Source organism: Dama dama, chromosome 12 (assembly GCF_033118175.1).
Source record: "Dama dama isolate Ldn47 chromosome 12, ASM3311817v1, whole genome shotgun sequence".
NCBI classification, from domain to species: Eukaryota; Metazoa; Chordata; class Mammalia; order Artiodactyla; family Cervidae; genus Dama; species Dama dama.
This window is the reverse complement of record NC_083692.1, coordinates 51,383,434-51,405,545: the sequence shown is the minus strand read 5'-3', so window position 1 is coordinate 51,405,545 and position 22,112 is coordinate 51,383,434. Positions and strand designations below refer to the sequence as shown.

Sequence of the window (22,112 nt, the reverse complement as noted above, 5' to 3'; positions counted from 1 at the left end):
ACCGAGATATATAAAATAGATAACCAACAAGACCTACTGTATAGCACAGGGAACTATACTCAATATTTTGTAATAATCTGTAAGGGAAAATAATCTGAAAAATATACATATATATATACACACATATGTATAACTGAATCACTGTGCTATACATTTGAAACCAGCATAATATTATAAATCAATTATACTACAACTTAAAAAAGAAATATATTGGGGATACTGGGTTGTATAATAATACAATAAAAGCAATTTTTAAAATGATTAAATTGCAAAGAAGAAAAAAGTAAGTAACCAAAGGAGAGAAAAAAACAGAGCAATCAGAGGAGCCTAAGATTTGGGTGTGTTACCAACAGAGGCAGGCAGCTTAAATAAAATGTGAAGGAAAGAGATGGTCACAGAGAGCCTTGTGAAAACTGCTATCATCACAGGCTGACTGTGCAGCCTCTGAGGATCGGCATCAATCCTGACGTGAGAGGCTTCATGTTGTGGGAGAAACAGACATCACTAACATAGTGCAGCTAAGTCACTTAACCAAACAAACAAAAACAAGCCCAAGGGCATCACCTTCCAGGACTGCTACAATATACTACCTAAACGTCCAGTTTTTAGTAAAAGTTATAATATATACAAAGCATATTACTCAACAGCTATACTCCTAGGTATACACATCCATGAGAAATGAAAACATATAACCACACAACCTCACATGTGAATGTGCATGACAGCATTATTTATAACAGCCAAAAAATTTTAACTTGATGATGTCCAATCTGTTTTTTTTCCTTTGCACCTGGACTTAATCTGAGGGAACCTGCACGCCTGCCTCCGTACACAGATGTTTTTCCTCTAAAACTCTGATACCATGCAAACAGATCTCAGAGAAGAAAGTGGAGGGAGCCACTGAGTCTTGGACAAATAAAGATGGTAAGCCAAAAAATGGACCAAATGTCCCAGTAGGAACAGAAAAGCTAGACTCCAGGCTTTGGCTTAGGGAAGAATGGGAAACTCTGAGAGAGTCCTGTTCAGGTGTGTTCTGCTTAGTGAAGTAAGGGTGTCTATCATTTCCGTAGAGAATTATCTTTGCTCTTTCCTGTTGGCTCTCCAGGGAGGTTATCAGGGTCTGTTTCGTATCAATTACTTCACCAGTGGATCCATGAACACTATAGACTAAAACCTGAAATAATACTGCAGCCTGGTAATCCAAGACTATCACTTAAAGAGTTCATATCCTTTCAACACCATGACACAATTAATGCAAGAAAGTTAAAACTTTCCCAAGGAATTATTTCACATGAGTTTGTTTCAACAATCAAAGTCTCATTAGCATTCCAGAAGAAAGATGAATAGAGCCACAAAATAAAGCAAAAATATGTGGTGCTCACAACACATTATTTTGACTGTTTCAGAGTAAAAGTATTTGTTACAGAGAAGGAACAAGCTGGGTAGAGATGTTAATAAGAAACTGCAGAGGAAAAATGTAAAATTCCTGAAAGTATTTCAAAACAATTTCTCCATTTTGTAATTAGAACCAGTGTTGCAAGGATAATTTCATGGCCACTGCCCCTGAGACAATAACAGGTCCTATCTGCTCTATATTCACTCCATCTCACGTACACACTAAGCCTCCTCCATATATCACCTCACTCAGTCCTCATCTGCAACTCAAGTGACTAGGAAAATTTCTAGAGTTCTGAAGTTCCTACTCTGCCTTGCAGCTCTGAAGCTCTTTAGATCCTCCCAATTCTGAGAGGTATAACTGAGCTGGGGTTTCTTTTCAGCTGATCTCCACAAAAAAAAGCTTCAAGTCCAGTTAACAGTGATTTTCCAAATCTTTAATTCATCCAAATAAACATTTATTGAGTATCTACTGTCTTCCAGAGACTGTTCTATGCACTGAGGTTACAAAAAGATAAAGTACTCCACCCCAAGGCAACAGAGAGACTCAACAGCACAGAGAGTGGTAGGTAAGTTCAGGAGAAAGGGATCTGGGAAAACTTCCTGGAGGAGGTAAAACTTAAGCTGAACTTTAAAGGCTGACTAGAAATTAGAAAAGAAGGGGAGAGGGCAGGTATAAAAACAGCAATCACAAAGGCACAGATGTAGGAGAGCCTGATCCAATCAGGGAATAACAAGCAGTTGATTACTGCTGAAAAATACAGTGCAAGGGGAGAGAGACATAAGGCGGTCAAGGGGGTGTCTGTCACCAAGGGCCTTTACAGAGACTGGAGTTCACCCAGATGAGGAGAGAAATCACACAAAAGTGGCAACCAGGAGCCCTCTGCTATAAGACTGACGTTCATCCAGCAAACCTGAATTCACAGGCCCAATATTCAGAGTCCTTTAAGTTTTGTTGGCACAAATACCCCCTAAAACCCTGCCTGGTCCAAAGAGACCTTGGATCCTTTCCTCCCCACTCTGCAGACCACCCTCACTTTCACGGCAAACTGATTCAAATTGCCTGTTAACTCCACGGCTCCCGTGTACACTCATGCTTGACTCTTAATATCAGCAGAGGGCAGAAGAGGCCCGAGAATGCTTCAGAGATTGTGCATTTCTGACAAGCCCCCGGTGACAGGGACGCTGCTGGTCAGTCCATGGGGCACTTTTTCAGTAGTGAGTCCCTGGAACAGCACTCTTCCTACTACCTTAGAGGAAACATCTCTTTTTCAAGTGTACAATCTACCATGGACCAATACTTTCAGAAAAGGTAGTAAAAAAGAATAATGAAAAGATTTAAAAAATTTATTTATTTTTTATTGAAGGATAATTGCTTTACAATATTGTGTTGATTTCTGCCATACCTCAGAGAAAGTGAAATTTTAAAAAGACACACCAACTACTGTAAAGCAACTATAGTCCAATAAAAATTAATTTAAAATAAGAAAAAATAGATGTTAGATTTACTTTATTAATAAAATTTTTTAAATCAGTTAGTCCTGATCATCTTAGCTAATAAATGAGATATGTAAAACGCCCCCCTCCAAAAAAAAGACACACAAACTTTAAGTTCCAACATTGTATTATTGGGCTCAATAAATATAACATTAATCTAGCAAATAACACAGGTCAACTGAGCCCTCCGCTCATCACCTCCCATACACACAGCTCCAACTACAGAAGTACAGTTGAATCAGGGCTACTCAAAACAAGGTCTAACTTCCACCAGTAGATTTTATGGGCAAAGGAGACAATGTACTAGAAGACAAAGACTCTGCTTTGGCGCTTCATAAATATATTCCCTATTAAAATGAAGTTGATGGAAAAATCACTCTTGATACACAGAGATACAAATACCTGACTACCCACCTGGCCACTCTTCCCCGGAGATCTCCCAGGCCAGAGAGCTGCCTCATCTCCAGGGTCTTTAAGGCAGAATTAGTTCCGTAGCTAATGTTGTCCCGGGCACGGATCTGCTCCTGGAGTACCTGGGCAACACACAAAAACACCAACGAGGTCAGCCGGGAACTCACAAGGTACCACAGACGCATTGGATACTTCTGACAAAAATAAGAATGTTTAACTCCTTTCAGAAGAGGCTCCTTGGTAAGCATCACCTGATGTACACATCCACAGAGAACCAGGGGCTTAGAAAGAAACCTCAGAGATGTCACTCAGACCAAGGTCCTGCAATTACCAGTAAAAACACTGAGACTCAGATGTCAGGTGACTGGATGGATCTCCCACCATAGGCAGAAGCAAAGCTGAGACTAGGAGCCTGGACTCGTGGAAGGTGGTACAGAGGTCTTACCCCACTCCAGTGTGCTTTTTGACTGTCGTTGTTTTAGGCAAACAATCCCTAAATCTGAGAAGCAACAAATCAAGAAAAAGGGGCAAACAGTAACAGCAGACAAAGAGGTTCAAATGTCAGTCCCTCTAGCTGTGTCATCCTGAGCAAGTGTCTAGAGCTTTCTGAGCTTCCTTTTCCTCATCTGTTGATAGTAACGGTGACTATACTCTTAAGGCCACTTTATGGGAAATTACATAAGATAATGCATATAAAGCACTTAGCACAATGCTTACTACATGGTAAATACAACAAAAGCTAATGATTCTTTCTAGTACCTATTCGGTAACAATATTTATACTGGAATGGTAGAATGCATCTCAGAGAAAAGACATTAAATGAAAGCAGAACTGCTGAAAGATGGAGTGACCCAGCACAAAAGCATGACTTCAAGGAGCATGCATCCCAGGAAATCTGCAAAGGAATGATGGCGATGAAGAGGACACCCCTGAAGTTTATTGAGCACGTGCTGGGAGAAGCCTGGGGCTGCACTACATGCTGATATGCACAAATCCACACAGAATTATGAGGGAGATACCCTCAGGATCCCCGTGCTATCCACCAGGAAGTGAGGCACCAACAGCTGAACTGATACATCTGGAGAGCAAGTGGCTAGCTGGGACTGGCCCAGGCCTCCTGGCTCCAGAATCCATGCTCCCAACCATGCTGCAATGCTGCCTGCCAAACCAGCAAAGAATCTGAAACTGAAGCACTAAAGAGAGACAGACAAGAAAACTTGGGTCCGAGGGAACAGGAGATCCCTCAAAAGCAAAAGTCTCTATCAGATGTTTCTCTGACCATTTCGTTATCCTTTTGCTCATCCCTTTCTTTCCCTTCCCTCCTCCACTCCCCACATTCTGTCCTCCACACTCCCTGCCCCACTAACCACTCTCTTTCTGTCTTTCCAGAGAAAGCTTTTGACTTCTCAGAGTATCCTTCCCCTTTCAGTCATTTTTTAAAAAATTTCCTATTTGTCTGATGTCAGCCTAAGTATTTATGAATTCTCTTTAGCTTTCTTTTTTAACTTTTGGTTTTAAATTTTAAAAGATGAGCACCACGTTCCTTTAACTATTTCTTCCCTAATAATGAAGATATTTTCCCTTTAGTATAGCATTTGCTGTGTGCATAGTTTGGGTGTAAAGTGTTTTTAGTCTTTTAATTTCAGTTTTGAATTCCTCTTTGGTCTAAGGATATCTAAGTACTTTTAGAATTACTTAGAATTTCTTCATTTTCAAGTTTTCTTTTCATCACTTTTATTATTTGTTTCTAATTGTATTAGTTTATGATCAAAATTATGGTCTGTAATATAACTAATTTTTTAATGTATTAAAATTTTCTTTGTCACATATAACTAATTTTTCAAAAGTTCTAGGCAAAAAAAACTACTCGAAGAACAAAAGTTTCAATATTGCATATTAGACTGAGTTTTCTGATTCCATTACTCATTTTCTTTTCTTGTTTTAAAGTTTTTATTTATGTGGCTGCACCTGGTCTTTGTTGCAGCATGTGAACTTTTGGTTGCAGCATGTGGGATCTGATTCCTTAATCAGGGATGGAACCCAGGCCCCCTGCACTGGGAGCATGGAGTAGTCTTAGCCAGTGGACCACCAAGAAAGTACTCATTATTCATTTTCTCTAAATCTTATCTATTTTTGCCTACTAGATCTTGAATTCTCTCACTGTAAAATGTCTTCCTCAAGTTCTCCTTTCATTTGTAATGCCGTTTACTTTATTTAGCTGCCATTTTATTTGGCACACACAGATTTAAGATCAAAGTGGCCATGGCTATTATATAATAACCTTCCTAATCTGATTTAGGTATGCAATATTGCTTCATCTTACCTAATATTAAAATTGCTACTATACTTGATAAATAATAAAGCAAATACTTGCTTGGTCTGATTACACTAGGCACTGTTCTAAGTGCTGTAGGTATGTTAACTCGTTTAATCTTCGCAACACCCTAGGAAGGAGGGACTGTTGTTATTCTCATTTCACAGATGATGAAAGCTCTAAGTGGTCAAGTAACTTGCCCAAAGCCACAGTCAATACATGAGGGAGCTGGGATTGGCACCAGGAGTCTGGCTCCACTGACTGTGCTCTCAATCATGACGTTATCCAGCTTTCTGTTTTTGTTTGTCCCTCCATCTCACTTTAAAAAAAAAAAAATTGTAGTTGACTTACAATGTTACATTAATTTCTGTTGCACAGCAAAGTGACTCAGTTATACAAACATACATATATACATATTCATACATATTAATACATACACACACATATATATAACATGTTCATATTCTTTTCCATTATGGCTTATCATAGGATATTGAATATAGTTCCCTGTGCCATACAGCAGGACCTTATCGTTACATTTCACTTTATATTTACAATTTATGTTGCTTTTTGTTGTCGTTTCCTTTCTCCTTTCCCCTGTTTGGCCTGGTTTAATCAAGTTACCAAGCATTACCTTTTCTCCCCTTGTTATCTGGGGAGTGTCCCTGGCCATCTATGGTCATGAATGGCTCAGCTCACCTTTCCCAACCTTTGTAACCATATCTGTACCTACTCCTGGCTCCTTCCCTGCACAGCACTGCTCTCCTCCACATAAGGCACACCCACCCTCCTTCACCCTTCACCCAGGATGACTTACGTGGAAGGATTCTTACTTTTGTCCCCTCTTGTTCTTCCCCACACCAACCACTCTTTGCTAAAATAATTCAGTACTTCTAGTTGTGATACAATTAGAATTTTGCTTGAATGGCCCTTCTTTATTATCTTTTTTCTTCTTCTTATTTCTCTTTTTAAGGCTTCTGTTAAATTTATCGATATCCATTTACATGAAATGATACGGTTTTGAGGTTATTTTGAGTATAGTTGCTTTACAATGTTAGTTTCTGCTATATAGCAAGATGAATCGGCCACACCACAGAGCATTGAGTAGAGTCCCCTGTGCTATACATTTAGTTCTCATTAGAAATGATAGGTCTTTTTCTAAAGATCACCAATTATCTTTTGTGTTTCTCCTTTTCTTTTCCCCCATCTTAGGATCTCTGAGCACCATCACTGTGTTTTGGTTAGAGTCCTTCCTCCAGCATTTTCCTTAGACCAGACACTTGGATGAAAGACCCTCTGGTTCCCTGCTGTGTCTGTTCTCTTCCTCCCTCATGGTGAAGGATGGGTGATAAACTGAAAGGGTATGAAATTCTTGACATAAATGCCTTTCCTCCTGGTGAACTGTGAAGCTGACAGGAAGTCTAATGCTTCTTTCCCTTAAAGTACCTTGGCTCCTTATACCTAGATGCTCGTTTTTCATCTTCGGAGTTGAGGATTTTTATCAGAAAAAAAACTGTGGATTTTTAAAAAAATTCATTTCTACCTAGAACTCATTGAACATTTCAGTTTGTAGTCTCAGATTTACCTTCAACTCAGGTAAAGATTCTTCTTCTATTATTGTTTTTTCTCCCTCTGCTTTTTGTCTCATTCTGCAATTCCTATTATTCACATGCTGGCTGTCCTGGATCCATCCTCCAAGTCTTGTATCTTCCCCCTCATGATTTCTCTCTCCTTGTGTCTGGCACTGATTTTTCAGCACTTCATCTACTTTTCCTCGTAGGCAACTAATTCAATTCACAAAAGCAATATCTGTGTCTCTACTGACTTTCACAAATTTAAGTTCAAGGAAGAAATTCTATGTTGTATTCAGATCTCCTTAATCTCTGTCTTCTTACTCAGTTGGGGCTGTTATAACAAAATACCTTATAAATAATAAACAGACTGAGTAACTTATAAATAAACAATAATTTTTTTTTTTTTTTTTTTGCAGTTCTGAAGACTAGGAAGTCTGAGATCTGGGTGCCAGCATGTAGCTATGAGGGCTCTCTTCCGGCTTCCTGACAGTTACCTTCTCACTGGGTCCTCACATGCCAGAAAAAGAGCTCTACTTCTTCTTATAAGAGCACTAATCCCATAAGGGCCCCACACTCATGATCTCATCTTAAACCTAGTTACTGCTCAAAGGCCCCACCTCTAAATACCATCACGCTGAGGTTAGAGCTTCAAACATGAATTTGGTGGGGGCAGGGGTGGGGGCCACAAACATTCAGTCCACAACATGCCCTAATTATTTTTCACTCAAGATCCACCTGTTTCCTACTTCATTTAGGTCTGTTCTAATGACTGTGCTTATTCTTCCTCCCTCTGGGTGCTGGGCCCCCTTAGGTGTGACATCTCTTTTTGTTCTCCGCTCACTGGAGTAAGGTTAGTGCAAGGGTATGGTGGAAGAAGCTGAAGAGCTGGAGGTGCAGCCAGGGCCCTCACAGAGCCAGCATCCAGGTGAGGAGCCAGGAGGAAGCATCTCTGCATCCTCCTCTCCGAAGCCCGCCTAGCCTGTGAGAGCAGAAGACCAGCTCAATCACAGGGTGCACAAGCCCAGGGAGACTGGCCTTCTCTCTCTGACTCCTAAACCACCGTGTCCAGGACCTCACTCTCACGCTCTCTCAGGCCAGGTCTCTGCTGGCTCCCCCAGGCCTTCCTGCCTGCCCATCCCAGCTGTTCAGGAAGGTGGCCCTAAAATTGGGGATAGGAAAGAAGGCACACCAAGTCACTGACCTTCCTATTACCTCCTGCACCAATCTAGACATTTAAAGATACATTCATGTATAACTACTCGGTTGCTACCATTTCTGGAAATTTGATGATTTCTGGTATCCTGACAATTTGCAGTCCAATTTGCAAATAAACAGGCAAGCTTCATTAGAAAATATGTTTATGCCTTGAATAAACTGCTTCTGTGCTCCCTTCTATCAACTATTTTTTTAATTTAATTTATTTATTTGTTGGCCACACCATGAGGCATGGGAGATCTTAGTTCCCCAACCAGGGATCAAACCTGTGCTCCCGGCAGTGGAAGCACAGAGTTTAGCCACTGGACCACCAGGGAAGTCCCACTATCAACTATTTTTCAAGTATAACATATATGCAGAAAAGTACACTTACATACATGTTTTTAAGGATTTTCAAACTTCCTTGTAAAAAAACAGAAATAAGGAATATAAGGATTCTGCATTTTCTTTATTGGAAATCTGGCTGAAGTCACTATAGACTGAGTAACACCGATAGTGACAGTAAAAAAAATTTCACTGAAAGGAATTTGGAACTGCTAGACCTATCTTATTTGCTGTAGCTTCCAGCTTTTTCTGAATGAACCTGCTCAACAGAATAGAAGAATGCAAACCCAGTTACAATCACCTGTGAATAATAAAATGTTAGTCATCAGAACACATTCTTGCAAGAAAACTTGAGATCTGACTAATCTGGATCTGACACTCTCCCACTGATGAGAATGTGCTGGTGAGCTCTTTCTCGTTTAATAGGAAATAATGCTTATTGTTACAGTTAATAGAAAATTAACAGTTATTTTTTGGTACATAATGCTTCAAATCTTTGCTTCTAATAAGGCTTATGACTATGGATTCTCAGCCATCTTTGGGGTGTGTAAGGATGCCCACGTGGCCTGTTAAACACACAGGTTTCTGGACCCCACTCCCAGGAAACCAAAGCAAGGGCCCAGAAATGTAGAAGGTCATGGGTCAGAGACCCCTCCTGGAGAAACACTGCTTTAGACACTGTACAAATGACAAAGGCTCCAACCAATAATTTTATTTGTTTCTCAATCAAAAAAGTCACCAAGCAGGGCTTCCCTGGTGGTCCAGTGGTTAAGAATCTGCCTTTCAATGCAAGAGACACAGGTTCAATCCCTGGTCTGGGAAGATCCCACATGTCACAGAGCAACTAAGCCGCTGTGCCACAACTACTGAAGCCTGTGCTCCACAACAAGAGAAGCCACCGCGAGGAGAAACCTCCACACCACAATGAAAAGTAGCCCCACTAGTCAAAATTAAAGAAAGCCTGCATGCAGCAATGAAGACCCAGCACAGCCAAAAAATAAAACACATAAGTAAATCTTTTTTAAAAAATCACTAAGCAAAGAACATGAGTGCAATTCGCAAAACAGGTGCTAAAAATAAATGACTTTTTTTTTTTTAAACGTCCAGTCTTTCCATAAGCAAAGAAACAGGAAATAAAACCATACCATTATCATGCACCACTATGCTGCCGATAAGGACAGTGCAGGAGGCTGTGCTTATGCGGGGACAGGGGGTATGTAAGTCAGAACTCTGCACTTTCTGCTCAAGTTTGCTGTGAACCTAAAGTGGCTCTAAAAAGTGATATCTATTTAAAAATAAAAAAATTTAAATCATACCATTTCCATCTATTAAAGAAGTAAATACTTTAGTAAATTTATAATTTTAAAATGTATATCAAAAATTGAAAATGCACAGTTGGCCCTCATGCTACAACTTTTCCAGAGCACAGTCCTTCAAAAATATATTCATAATGTTCATAATCTTTGACAAGTTCTTGAAATAAATCTTAAAACAAACAATAAGTATTATGACAAAGATGAATGCACAAAGATGTCTTTATGGTGTGATGCACAGACCAAGTACTTTACAAGGTATCTACACGGTATATTATTATGCAACCGGTAAGAGGTTCGTGGAGTGCTCTTAGAAACCAGAGAAAATGTGTACAATTTACTATTAAGCAAAAAGAAAGAGTATAAATAAATACACAGCATGATTCCTGCTGTGTATAAGGTACATAAAAAATAATACTAGAATATTAACACCTCACTTATCTCTAGGGTTAGATTATGGGTGATTCCTTTTTTTTGTATTTTCCACAATGTGCTTACATTATTTTTATAACCAGAAACAAAGTGAGTGTATGTGTGTGGGTGTTAATGCTTAGAGTATATGTGTGTGTGCTTTAATGCTTAGAAAAGCCCATTTAACTTTCATAATTCTTACGCAGATGAATGAGATATTATATTAGAAGTATTTTCTTTGAATAATACAGAGAAGAATTACGTCAGAAATTAACACAATATTCACATTACTGAAAAGTTAAGTGAAAACAGAAGACATTTGAGAGCTTATTACTTAAAAAAATTTTATGATGAAGTCTAAGAGTCAGACATGACTGAACAACTGAGCACCCACACATGATGAAGCCTTAGAAAAACAATCCTTCTGTAAAGCCAGAAACATTCTCTAATTTGTCATTTGGGGACAATATATCATCATGATATGTTTACTTTAAAAAGCATATCATCAACTCTCCATTATTGCCAATTCAATTCAAGAAACTCTTTTCTGCAGGCCTACTATGTGCTGAGCACCAAGCCTGTCTTCAGGAAGCTCAGTTGTAGCAAGTAAGACTACAGGGTGGGAAGTACATGGCCTAAATCCACATGAGTAGAGAGAAGAGGCCAGTCACCTGGAAAAAGTGATGTCCTGAGTCTTCATGTATTTTTTCTAATATGTGGCCTATCTTTAAGGATGATCCCTTGCCAGAGGCAGTAGGAAAGGCCCACCCTCACAGCATTCTATCATGCCTTTTATGCAAAGGAGATACAGACCCCTGGCCAGGGATCTCACCACAGACGGGCTAGGGGTGCCTAGGAATGACCAAGAACAGCCCTCCATGTTTTTCTTTCTTTCAACTCTCCTCAGATTTGTGACAACTTGGAAATGAAAATATAACTCCAAAATCCCATGAAGAAGGACCCAATTACAGTAGTACAGAGCCTTATAAGACAGCATCTCCTGACAATGGCTCTTTAATTTTCACCCTAGCACTTAAATATCCCCAGAGTTCCAGCCTCGTATATCAACTGCCTTCTTGGCACGTCCACCCGGATATCTGATGCGTGTGTGCTCAGTTGCTCAGTCATGTCTGACTCTTTGTGACCCCCATGGACTGCAGCCCTCTAGGCCTCTCTATCCATTCTCCAGGCAAGAATACTGGAGTAGGTGCCATTTCCTCCTCCAGGGGATCTTCCCGACCCAGGGACTGAACCTTCATCTCCTGCGACTCCTGCATTGCAGGCGGCTTCTTTACCACTGAGCCACAGGGGAAGCCCTGATGAACCCCTAAAACTTGCCAAGTCCTAAGCAGAAGTCTTTCTAACTCTAATGTACAGGAAGTCCTATCAGCGCCACTTCCAAGACAGACACAGCACCCATCCACTTCTCTCCATCTCTACCCTGGCTCCCTAATCCAAGCCACTCTGGATGCCCCCTGCCCCCATTCTAGCTTCCCTACATTCCCTTCTCCAGGCAGCAGTCAGAGTGATCTTTCTGAAACACAAATTAGTCTGTGAGTAACACGAGGGCAAAGATTTTTCATCTGTTTTATTCACTAGTGTGTCCTCAGTACCAAACATATGAATGATTTCTCTAAATTCTTTTGTTTAAAATTAAGTAACGGCTTCCCATCGCCCACTTCCTCCCACCCCCTGCCCATGACACTCCAGTTGCATTGGTCCTCTTTCTGCTCCTCTAACATGCCAAGCTTCTTACACCTTATGCTGTGGAACCTGCAGCGCCTCCTCTCTGGAATGTCCTCCTCTGTGGGTGTCTCCTCCCCCCACCCCATCACCTTGGCTGGGCTGGCCCTCCTGTCAGTCCAGTCTCAGTTCACATGTCACCTCATACCCCCACCTAAAACAGCCCCACCATCACTCTCCATCAAATTACCTTTTCAGAGCCCCAGACTCAGGCTGAAATTACCTTGGCCACTTAGGGTTTACACCTATAAACCCCACTAGAATGTGCAGCAGGTCTAAAAGCAGGGGTCTTGTATGCCTGAGTCACAGTTTTAGCCCTAGTGCCTCACATAAGGCCTGGCTCCCAGTAGATGGCTGAGTAATTTATTAATTATTTTACCTCCATGTTCCAGTATTTGATCATCTACACTGAAGGCTCAAAGACTCTATCTAGCTTGTGCCTAGAGCTGATCAGGCCCTCAAAGATGTAGACAGACAAGCTAAAATGTATTACAGACAGGGCAGACACCAAAACACCAATTTGTTAATTTACGTGGAAAATCTCTATCATATATTCAGAACTAAACAAATATTCAAACTCCATTCACTATCTTCTCCCCCTAGAGTCAAGCCACATGACAAGCCAAGTCTAGTGGGTAGAGTTAAAAAAAAAAAAAAAAAAAGAATTTGGATAATGTGATAGTTAATTATGTCAGCTTAACTAGGCCAAGGGATGCCCAGATAGCTGGATAAACATTATTTCTGGTTGTGTCTGTGAGGGTGTTTCCAGAAGAGATTAGGATTTGGATTGGTGAAGTCAGTAAAACAGAAGGTCTTCCCCAACTTGGGGAAGGATTATCCAATCCACTGAGTGTCATAATACCAAAAAAAGGAGAAGGAAGGTGGAATCTGCTTTCTGCCTAACTGAGCTGGGATACTGGCCTGCCCTCAGCACTGCTGACTGTCAGGTCTTCAGACCTGGACTGAAGTGAATCCACACTACTGTCTCTCTGGCTCCCGAGCCTTGGAATTACACCACCATCCTTCCCGTACCCCAGCTTACAGATGGCAGATTGGTGGAACTTCTCAGTCTCCATAATCATGAGAGCCAATACCGTATCGTAAATATATGCTACTGGTTCTGTTTCTTTGGAGGTCACATACTAATACACATGACAATCATCAATGTTATTCTACTAATATGTCTGTTCCAATGGGACAAGATGATAGAGCTACAAGCTGAAATTCCCTTTTTAGGTAACTATATGAGGTCCAATGGCCAAGGTTCTCTCCTGTGAGCAGGTACACTAGTGAGGAGACGGTACACTAGATTCACAATGAACCAAGTTCCTGTCTGTTCATCCAACTATACGTTAACATCATTTGTCCACACCTCTGCTGTGACATGTTAATAAGGGCCCCTATGCACTCATCACTTGACTTTAGCAAACTCTTCAACAGCCCATTTGCAAATTATTAAGACAGAAAATTATGTATCATCTAGTGAATTAAATGAGGGTTTGATACATTTTCCCATTTCCCAACTCAGTCAAAGAGAAACACTCCAAGTCAGCAGGACATTATGAAACCTGAGCACATGGAAACCAGAAGGTCCTCAGATTCTAACCAGCTGGGTAGCAGACCCCACTGCTTGGCTCCCCAAAGGCCAAAGACACGATGAAAGCCCCGAGGGGACACAGGGATCCCAAATACTTCCCTAAGCCATCAAATCAGCAGGAATGGGAAAGCTCACCCTCCCCTCCCAAAAAAAGGTCCACGGACTGCTTACCAGGACTTGGCTCCCAGGGACTGATTTGAGCTTAAATCAAAAACAGTATAGATAATCCAGACATGTATAATTCATAGTTGACTACATTACCTCTTCTGAATTTATGATGATCATAATTTGTGGAAAGTTTCTGAGGAATACATAATTGATAACATACTCCATAGAGCAATGCAAACTGCCAATGGAGACAATGAGTCAGGATGTATTAAAACAATAGATCCTTTTAGTCAATATTTATCAGGCACCCACTAGATACTAGCCCACAGGAGTCATCTGTTTTGATATTGGTATCTGCTGAAAGAAAATGGGCAATAACTATAGGGTTCTCAAAGAACCAAGGACCCCAGAGCCTTTGATTATGAAAGATTTCTTGAGCTCCTACAATGTGCTAGACACTATAGAGGTGCTAAAAATAAATTAAGATTCATTTCTAGTTCTTGAGGATCACATAAGCCAGTGGTTTAACAATATATTTTACTTTTCTTCTTGTATATAACTGTGTACAGAGCCACATGATAATCATAAAGACTTATTGAGCCAAACTTACCAAGATAGAGTATTTTCTTAATATTTATTTATTTATTGGGTTGTGCTGGGTCTTGGCTGCAAAACACAGAATCTCAGATCTGCATTGCAGCATGTAGGATCTTTAGTTATGACATGTGGGATCTAATTTCCTGACCAGGGCCTCTTGCATTGGGAGCACACAGTTATAGCCACTGACCACCAGGGAAGTCCCAGAAGGCAGTATTAACATATCTCAATTCAACTAGCTCCATCAGGAGCCTGAAGTGAGCTGTACCTGTTGAGAATGGTTTCAGCTTTAGTTTTCTAATACAAAATCACTCTGTGGGACATATTTTTACAAAACAAATACCCAGTAGATTTTACTGAGTGAACTGGAAAACCAGTGTGAACCAGTGATGAAAATAACCTAAAAACCAGGCAAGGACTTCCCTGGTAGTTCAGTGGCTAAGAATCTGCCTTCCAATACAGTGGTGGTTGTTGTTAGTCACTAAGTCATGTCCTACTCTTTTGTGACCCCATGGATTGCAGCCCACCAGGTTCTTCTGTCCACAGGATTTCCCAGGCAAGAACACCAGAGTGGGTTGCCAAGCTCTCCTCCAGGGGATCTTCCTGACCCAGGGATCGAACCTGTGCCTCCTGCTTGGCAGGTAGATTCTTCAACACTGCGCCACAGGGGACATGGGTTCAATCCTTGGCCCAGGAAGATCCCACATGCTTGGGGTCAACTAAGCCCATGCACCACAACTACTGAGTCCATGCTCTAGAGCCCAAGCTCTGTAAACAAGAGAAGCAACCACAGTGAGAAGCCCGTGCAACACAACTCGAGATCTTGTAGCCCCTGTTTGCAACAACTAGAGAAAACCCACACACAGCAATGAAGACCCAGGGAAGCCAAAAGAGTATTTTTTAAAAAGGCAATTTACAGAACAAATTCATTAAGGATCTACAGACAAAAAAACATACCTTTCATATCATTTAAATACAATTTGAGTATCTTCACATCTCTTTGCTTTAAATGTGCATATCGCCTTTACATAGCCTCCATGCTTCCAATTTTATGTTGCTTATAAATAAAGACTTACTTTTAGTACTTTAAAAATTTTAATCTACACTATGATTTCATTTTAACAGAGTTTGGCTACAATGTGACAATTCTGATGTCTCATTAAGCATCTTAATTTTAGTTATGTTTGGGTAAACATGCTTAGGCTCACAATACATAAAAACTATGTAATTAGTGTTTCATATAAAAGTCTATTAAATTTCCAAACTATCTTCTGTTACTTCATAATGATATACAGTTATTACTAGTTATAAAAAAGTAAGTGCTCATATATGCAAAGTAAAATTTTTTTCCAGAAATAGATTTTCTTCAGACTTCCCTCTCTAAAATGGAAATCATCTATTCATTTGCAAACTACACACTCCAAAAATATATGTAAATGGAAGAGTGCTGTCTGGTTAAGGAAAGAATAATCATTACTCAAAATGTGTTTCAGATGGAAAAAACAGAAGAACTGAAATTACCATAAACCCCCATTGTAAATTATTTAAAAAATCATCTTAAATACACATTAAAGAAAAATCATGGAAAAAAAAAAAAGAAAAATCATGTTAAAAACATATCTTAAAGAAAAATAATTAGCAAAAGCCTAAATGATTAATGATTTTGGATTTCTAGGTATGCTTGCTATTAACTCTAATTATCTAAGCAGTTCAATGAACTCACACCAAAGGAAAGAGAGGGTAGGGTATAACTCAGTGAGAACTTCATCTTTAATTACTTAGATTTATGAAGAAATTCTTCCTGGGGGTGGGAGGGGGAGCCAAGGGTAGAAATACTCAGAAACCAAAAAATGACTGAATAGCACTGCCTGTCACATTTGCGAGTTAGTTACCTAAGATCAGAGTTTTAGAGGAGCTTTCAAGAGGCAAAGTAGAGAAGTGAAAGGAGCTCATTTTTAGAGTTTAACAGTCTGGGTTTAGATCCTGAGATCTAAGAGAAAGAAAGGCAGAGGAACCAGAGACCAAATTGCCAACATCTGCTGGATTATAGAGAAAGCAAGGGGATTCCAGAAAACATTGACCTCTGTTTCATTGACTACACTAAGGCCTTTGACAGTGTGGATCATGACAAACTGTGGAAAACTCTTGGAGTGATGGGAATACCAGACCATCTTACCTATCTTCTGAGAAACCTGTATGTGGGTCAAGAAGGAACACAGAACCTTATATGAAACAACTGACAGGTTCAAAATTGAGAAAGCAGTACAACAAGGTTGCTTACTGTCACCCTGCTTACTTAACTTATACACAGAGCACATCATGAGAAATGTCGGGCTGGATGACTTACAAGCTGGAATCAAGGTTTCCGGGAAAAATATCAACAACCTCAGATATGCATATGGTACCACTTTAATAGCAAAAAGCGAAGAGGAACTAAAGAACCTCTTGATGAGGGTGAAACAGGAGAATGAGAAAGCCAGCTTAAAACTCAATATTTAAAAAACTAAGATAATGGCATCCAGTCCCATCAGTTCAGTTCAGTTCAGTCGCTCAGTCATGTCCAACTCTTTGTGACCCCATGAACCACAGCACGCCAGGCCTCCCTATCCATCACCAACTGCCGGAGTTTACCCAAACCCATGTCCATTGAGTCGGTGATGCCATCCAACCATCTCATCCTCTGTCTTCCCCTTCTCCTCCTGCCCTCAATCTTTCCCAACATTAGAGTCTTCTCAAATAAGTCATCTCTTCACATCAGATGGCCAAAGTATTGCAGTTTCAGCTTCAACATCCGGTCCCATCACTTCATGGCAAATACAAGGGGAAAAGGTGGAAGCAGTGACAGATTTCCTCTTCCTGGGCTCTTAAATCACTGTGGATTGTGATTGCAGCCATGAAATTAGAAGATGATTGCTTCTTGGCAGGAAAGCTATAACAAACCTAAACAGTGTATTAAAAAGCAAAGACACCACTTTGCCAACAAAGGTCCATAAAGTAAAGGCTATGGTCTTTCCAGTAGTCATGCATGGATATGAGAGCTGGATCATAAAGAAGGCAGAGTGCTAAAGAATTGATGCTTTCAAACTCTTGAGAGTCCCTTGGACAACAGGGAGATCAAACCAGTCAGTCTTAAAGGAAATCAACCCTGAACACTTAATGGAAGGACTGATGCTGAAGCTCCAATACTTTGGTCTACTGGTTAGAAAAGACCCTGATGCTGGGAAAGATTGAGGGCAGGAGGAGAAGGGGGTGACAGAGGATGTGATGGTTGGATGGCATCACCAATTTAATGGACATGAACTTGGGCAAACTCTGAGAGATGGTGAGGGACAGCGAGGCCTGGCGTGCTGCAGTTCATGGGGTCACAAGAGTCGGACATGACTTGGCAACTGAACAACAACAGAGATCTCAGAGAAGTCTCTTCACTTCCCAGGGCCTTGGATGCACCACTTGAAAAGGACACAGTTTGCACAAAGGACCTCAGGGTCTCTTCTAGTTCTTTTTGCTACCAGAAGATCGGCAATGGGCTTCCATCTGAACTGGGCATTTATTCACTTAAAAAGCATTCATGGCATTTTGTTCCAAACATTGTGCTGGACAATGTAAAGATGAGAAAGACAAAGTTCCTTTCTTTTTGAAGGGCTCCCACTCTATCAAGGGATATAGACATGCAAAGAAACAATGCCAGACTTATTCAGTAAATGCTGTGATAACAGTGCCAAGTGCTGCATGCCCAGGGTAAATTAAGGGAAAAAGAATTGAGGCCAGGGAGGGAACTGGTGGTGAAGGCTTCCTAGAATGAAGAAACTATTAAACAGCACCGGGGGCTCAGCTGAGGTTGGAAATTACATATTTGAAATGGTTCTGATTGTTGGATTAGTACACAGCAGCTACCAAAGGGGAAGTTATCCCCCAGATATCCCATAGCTGCAGCTTAAGTACTATCACCTCTTTTGCAGACAGAAAAAATTCTAATGGTAGAGTTATACTCTCTGCTTTTACCTGAGGATAGTACTGCAGAATGGATGGTTTCCAGTCTCTGGTCTGTCCACCACCCAAATAAGCAAAGAGAACCAAGCAGAGTACCCACAGCAAAATGAGGGGTATGGGAAGAATGGGGAGGTCACACCATCTTCTAACATGAAACATGAGGGTTTGCAATTTTTTGCAACACATTTCTCACCACTGGTAGAAGGATCAGGGATCTGAGCATCATTGTTTCTCCCCAATCACTTTGATTTTATCCATCACCCTTTATAGAATGGAGTACAGCAGGGCAATCAGCCTCCTAATATATCTCTCTCTTTTCAAAATGGAAATGTTTAAGTTGGGGTTCTTCAATCTTGAGAAGATGCCAACTTGGGCCTGCCAAATTATTCAGTCTCAGGGATAAAACTGCTTTAGCACTCAAGTATAATACTGGAAAGATCATTCTAAATATAGACACCACTTTCTGAAAACAAGTAAATTATCTGCAGCAATCTCTTACATGTTCTATGCCTCTTGGATACCATTAGAGTTCTTTGGCTGCCAGCAACTGAACCTGATTCTGGCTTAGGTGAAAAATCTGGAATTTACTGGAAGGCTATAGGGGAGAAGTGCATACAATCAACAGGGCAGCTGGGGATCCAGACTGAGAAAAAGACACAAAAGGCAACTCCTAGGGCCCAGGCAGTAGGACCACTACCTAGCATCCCACAGGTACAGCTGCTGGAAAGATACTCATGTCCTTGGAACACTCTGTTCAGGTTTCAGACTCCAGAAAGTGAGAGTCTCAATGCTCTGGTCTGTGTTATGGACTCCAGTCCTCATTATCTAAAAATGTGATAAGGCACTCTGATTAACAGCCATCTTAGCCTGTATCCAATGGAATAAAGGTAAACTCCAAAGGGAAAATAAAATGCTATGATCCAAAGAAATTGAAATGGATGCCATCAGTCACCAAAGCAACAAAGATCAACTCCATCCCCTTATAAAAAAAAACACATGGTCCTTTTCTTTAAACATCAAAACCAGCATAGACCAGAAATTTTAGAACCCTGAAGACAAATGTACTCCAATAGGATACAACTCTGAGTAAACCTCTGTTTTTAGTAAAGGTGTGCTGTAATCTGCAAAGACAGTGAAAATTGTTAATCATGTGGTACTCTAGGTTCTCCCTTGGGTATAAGCTGAGTGAGACGTCTCAAAAAAGGAAATCAACTATGCACACAATAGTCATAAGGAGCTGGAACAGCTATATTAATATCAGACAAAAGAGACTTGAAGACAAGAAATATTGCTAGAGATAAAGAGAGACATCTTATAATGACAGAAGAATCACTATATCAGGAAAATGTACACATTATAAATGTATGCACATATAACAACAAAGCCCTGAAATTCCTGAAGCAAAACTGACAGAACTGAAAGGAGTAAGAGGCAATTCAACAATAAAAACTGGAAAAAAGTCTCAGGACTTCCCTGGTAGCCCAGTGGCTAAGACTTCACCTTTCAACGCAGGGGGTGCAGGTTTGATCCCAAGTCAGGGAGCTAAGATCTCACATGCCTTGTAGCCAAAAAACCCAAAACATAAAACAGAAGCAATATTGTAACAAATTCAATAAAGACTTAAAAAAAAAAAGAAGATGCACATCAAAAAAATCTCTAAAAAAAAGTCTAAATAAATTTAAAGAGATTAAAGATATACAAAGTTGTTCTCTGCCCACATTAAATTAGAAATCCACAAAATATCCACTAAATATAGGGAAACCCCAAACATTCAGAAATTAAATAACATACTTCTAAGTAACACATGTACTAAAAAAAGAAATCACAAGGTAAATTTTACGATACTTTAAATTGAATGAAAACAAAACCACAAAATACCAAAACTCATGGAAGCAGCCAAATCAGTGCTCAGAGGCCACATTATGGCTTTCAACACCATTATAAGAAAAGAAAGATCTCAAACCAATTCTCTAAGCTTCTACCTGAAGAAACTAGAAAAGCAAACTAACCTAAAATAAGCAGAGAAAAATGAAATAACCTAGAGTTGAAAGCAATGAAATAGAAAACAAAAAAGCAAATATGAAAAAAATAAAACCAAGAGCTGATGCTTTGAAACACTGAAGACAATATTAACACAGCAATTCTCCCCAAACCGATCTATACATTCAAAGCAATCTCTGTCAAAATCTCGGCAGAGTTTTTAATGGAGCTAATCCTAAAATTTATAAGGAAATACAAAGGACCTAAAATAACTGAGACAATTTTGACAAGAGCAAAGTTGGAGGGCTTACACTGTATGATTTCAAAATGTACTAAGCTAAAAATTAAGGCAATGTGGTATTGGCATAGGAAAGCCATACAAATCAATGGCATTCAGAAATTAACCTTTAAATTTCATGATCCATTCATTTTTGACAAAGGGGCAAACAGGAAAATGATCGATTTTCCTTGGCTATCCATGTGAAAAAAAAATTAACTTAGATCTTTAACCTCACTTCATACATGAAAATTAATTCAAAGTAACTCACAGACCTGAAAATAAAAACTAAAATTAACTTTTGAAGAAAACAGAGCACAAAAGCCTTATGACCTTGTGTTAAGCAAACAGTTCTCAAGACACACCACCAAAAACGTAAACCTTTTTTTAAAAAAACTTGTAAGTTGGATTTCATTAAAATTTGTGCTTCAAAAGACACCATTGGGAGAATGAAAATAGAAGCCACAGAATGGGAGAAAATATTTTGCAAATCTCCTATCTGATATGGGACCTGTATCTATAATAAACAAAGAAATCTTACAATTCAATAATAAAACAAATAACCTAATTTTAAAATGGGTTCTGACAAATGTTACAACATGGATAAATCTGGAAATCATTATGATAAGTGAAATGACCAAGACTAAAAGGACAAATACTATATGACTGCACTTGTGTGATATACCTAGAAAAGGGACAGAAAGCAGAATAGAAGTTACCCAGGGCTGAGGTGAAAGTGCAGTGGAGAGTTATTGTTTATATTTACAGAATAGAATTTCTGTTTGGGATAATCAAAAAGTTTTGAAAATCGACAGAGGTCATGGTTTGCATATAACATTGTGAATGTAATTAACGTCAGTAAACTGCACACTTTAAAATGGTTAAAACAATAAAAATCTTACCACAATAAAAACTAATTTTAAAAAATGGGCAGAAGACTTGGGTAGACACTTCACCAAAGAAGACGCACAAATGACTAATAAGGACATGAAAACATCATTAATTATTAGGGAAATGCAAATTAATAGCACAATGAAATACCACTACACGGCCACCATAATGACTACAATCAAAAACAGAGATGATAGCAAGTGCTGAGGATGAAATAGGGAAACTGGAATCCTCACACATTCCTGGTGGGATTGTAAAATGGCAGAGCCACTTTGGAAAATTGCTTGGCTACATTTTAAAAAGTTAAACATAAGCTTACTGCAAGACCCAGCAATTCCACACCTAGTCATCTACTGAAGAAAAATTAAAATACATCTCCATACAAAGACATGTTCACATGTTCACAGTACCTTTAGTCACAACAGCTAAAAACTGGAAACAATCCAAATGTGGATCAGCTGATAAATGGAAAAAC

At 39.7% G+C, this 22,112-nt stretch overlaps 1 protein-coding gene across 3 annotated transcripts in view; it reads right to left on the bottom strand.

The window, feature by feature from the left end:
- Window positions 1-22,112, bottom strand: part of FAM81A (family with sequence similarity 81 member A) — an 82,403-nt gene that overhangs the window by 32,967 nt on the left and 27,324 nt on the right. For all 3 annotated transcript variants that reach the window (XM_061158391.1, XM_061158393.1, XM_061158392.1), the window contains exon 4: window positions 3,307-3,425. In XM_061158391.1, coding sequence (XP_061014374.1) covers window positions 3,307-3,425 — 119 coding nt within the window. The remainder of the gene's footprint in view (window positions 1-3,306; window positions 3,426-22,112) is intronic.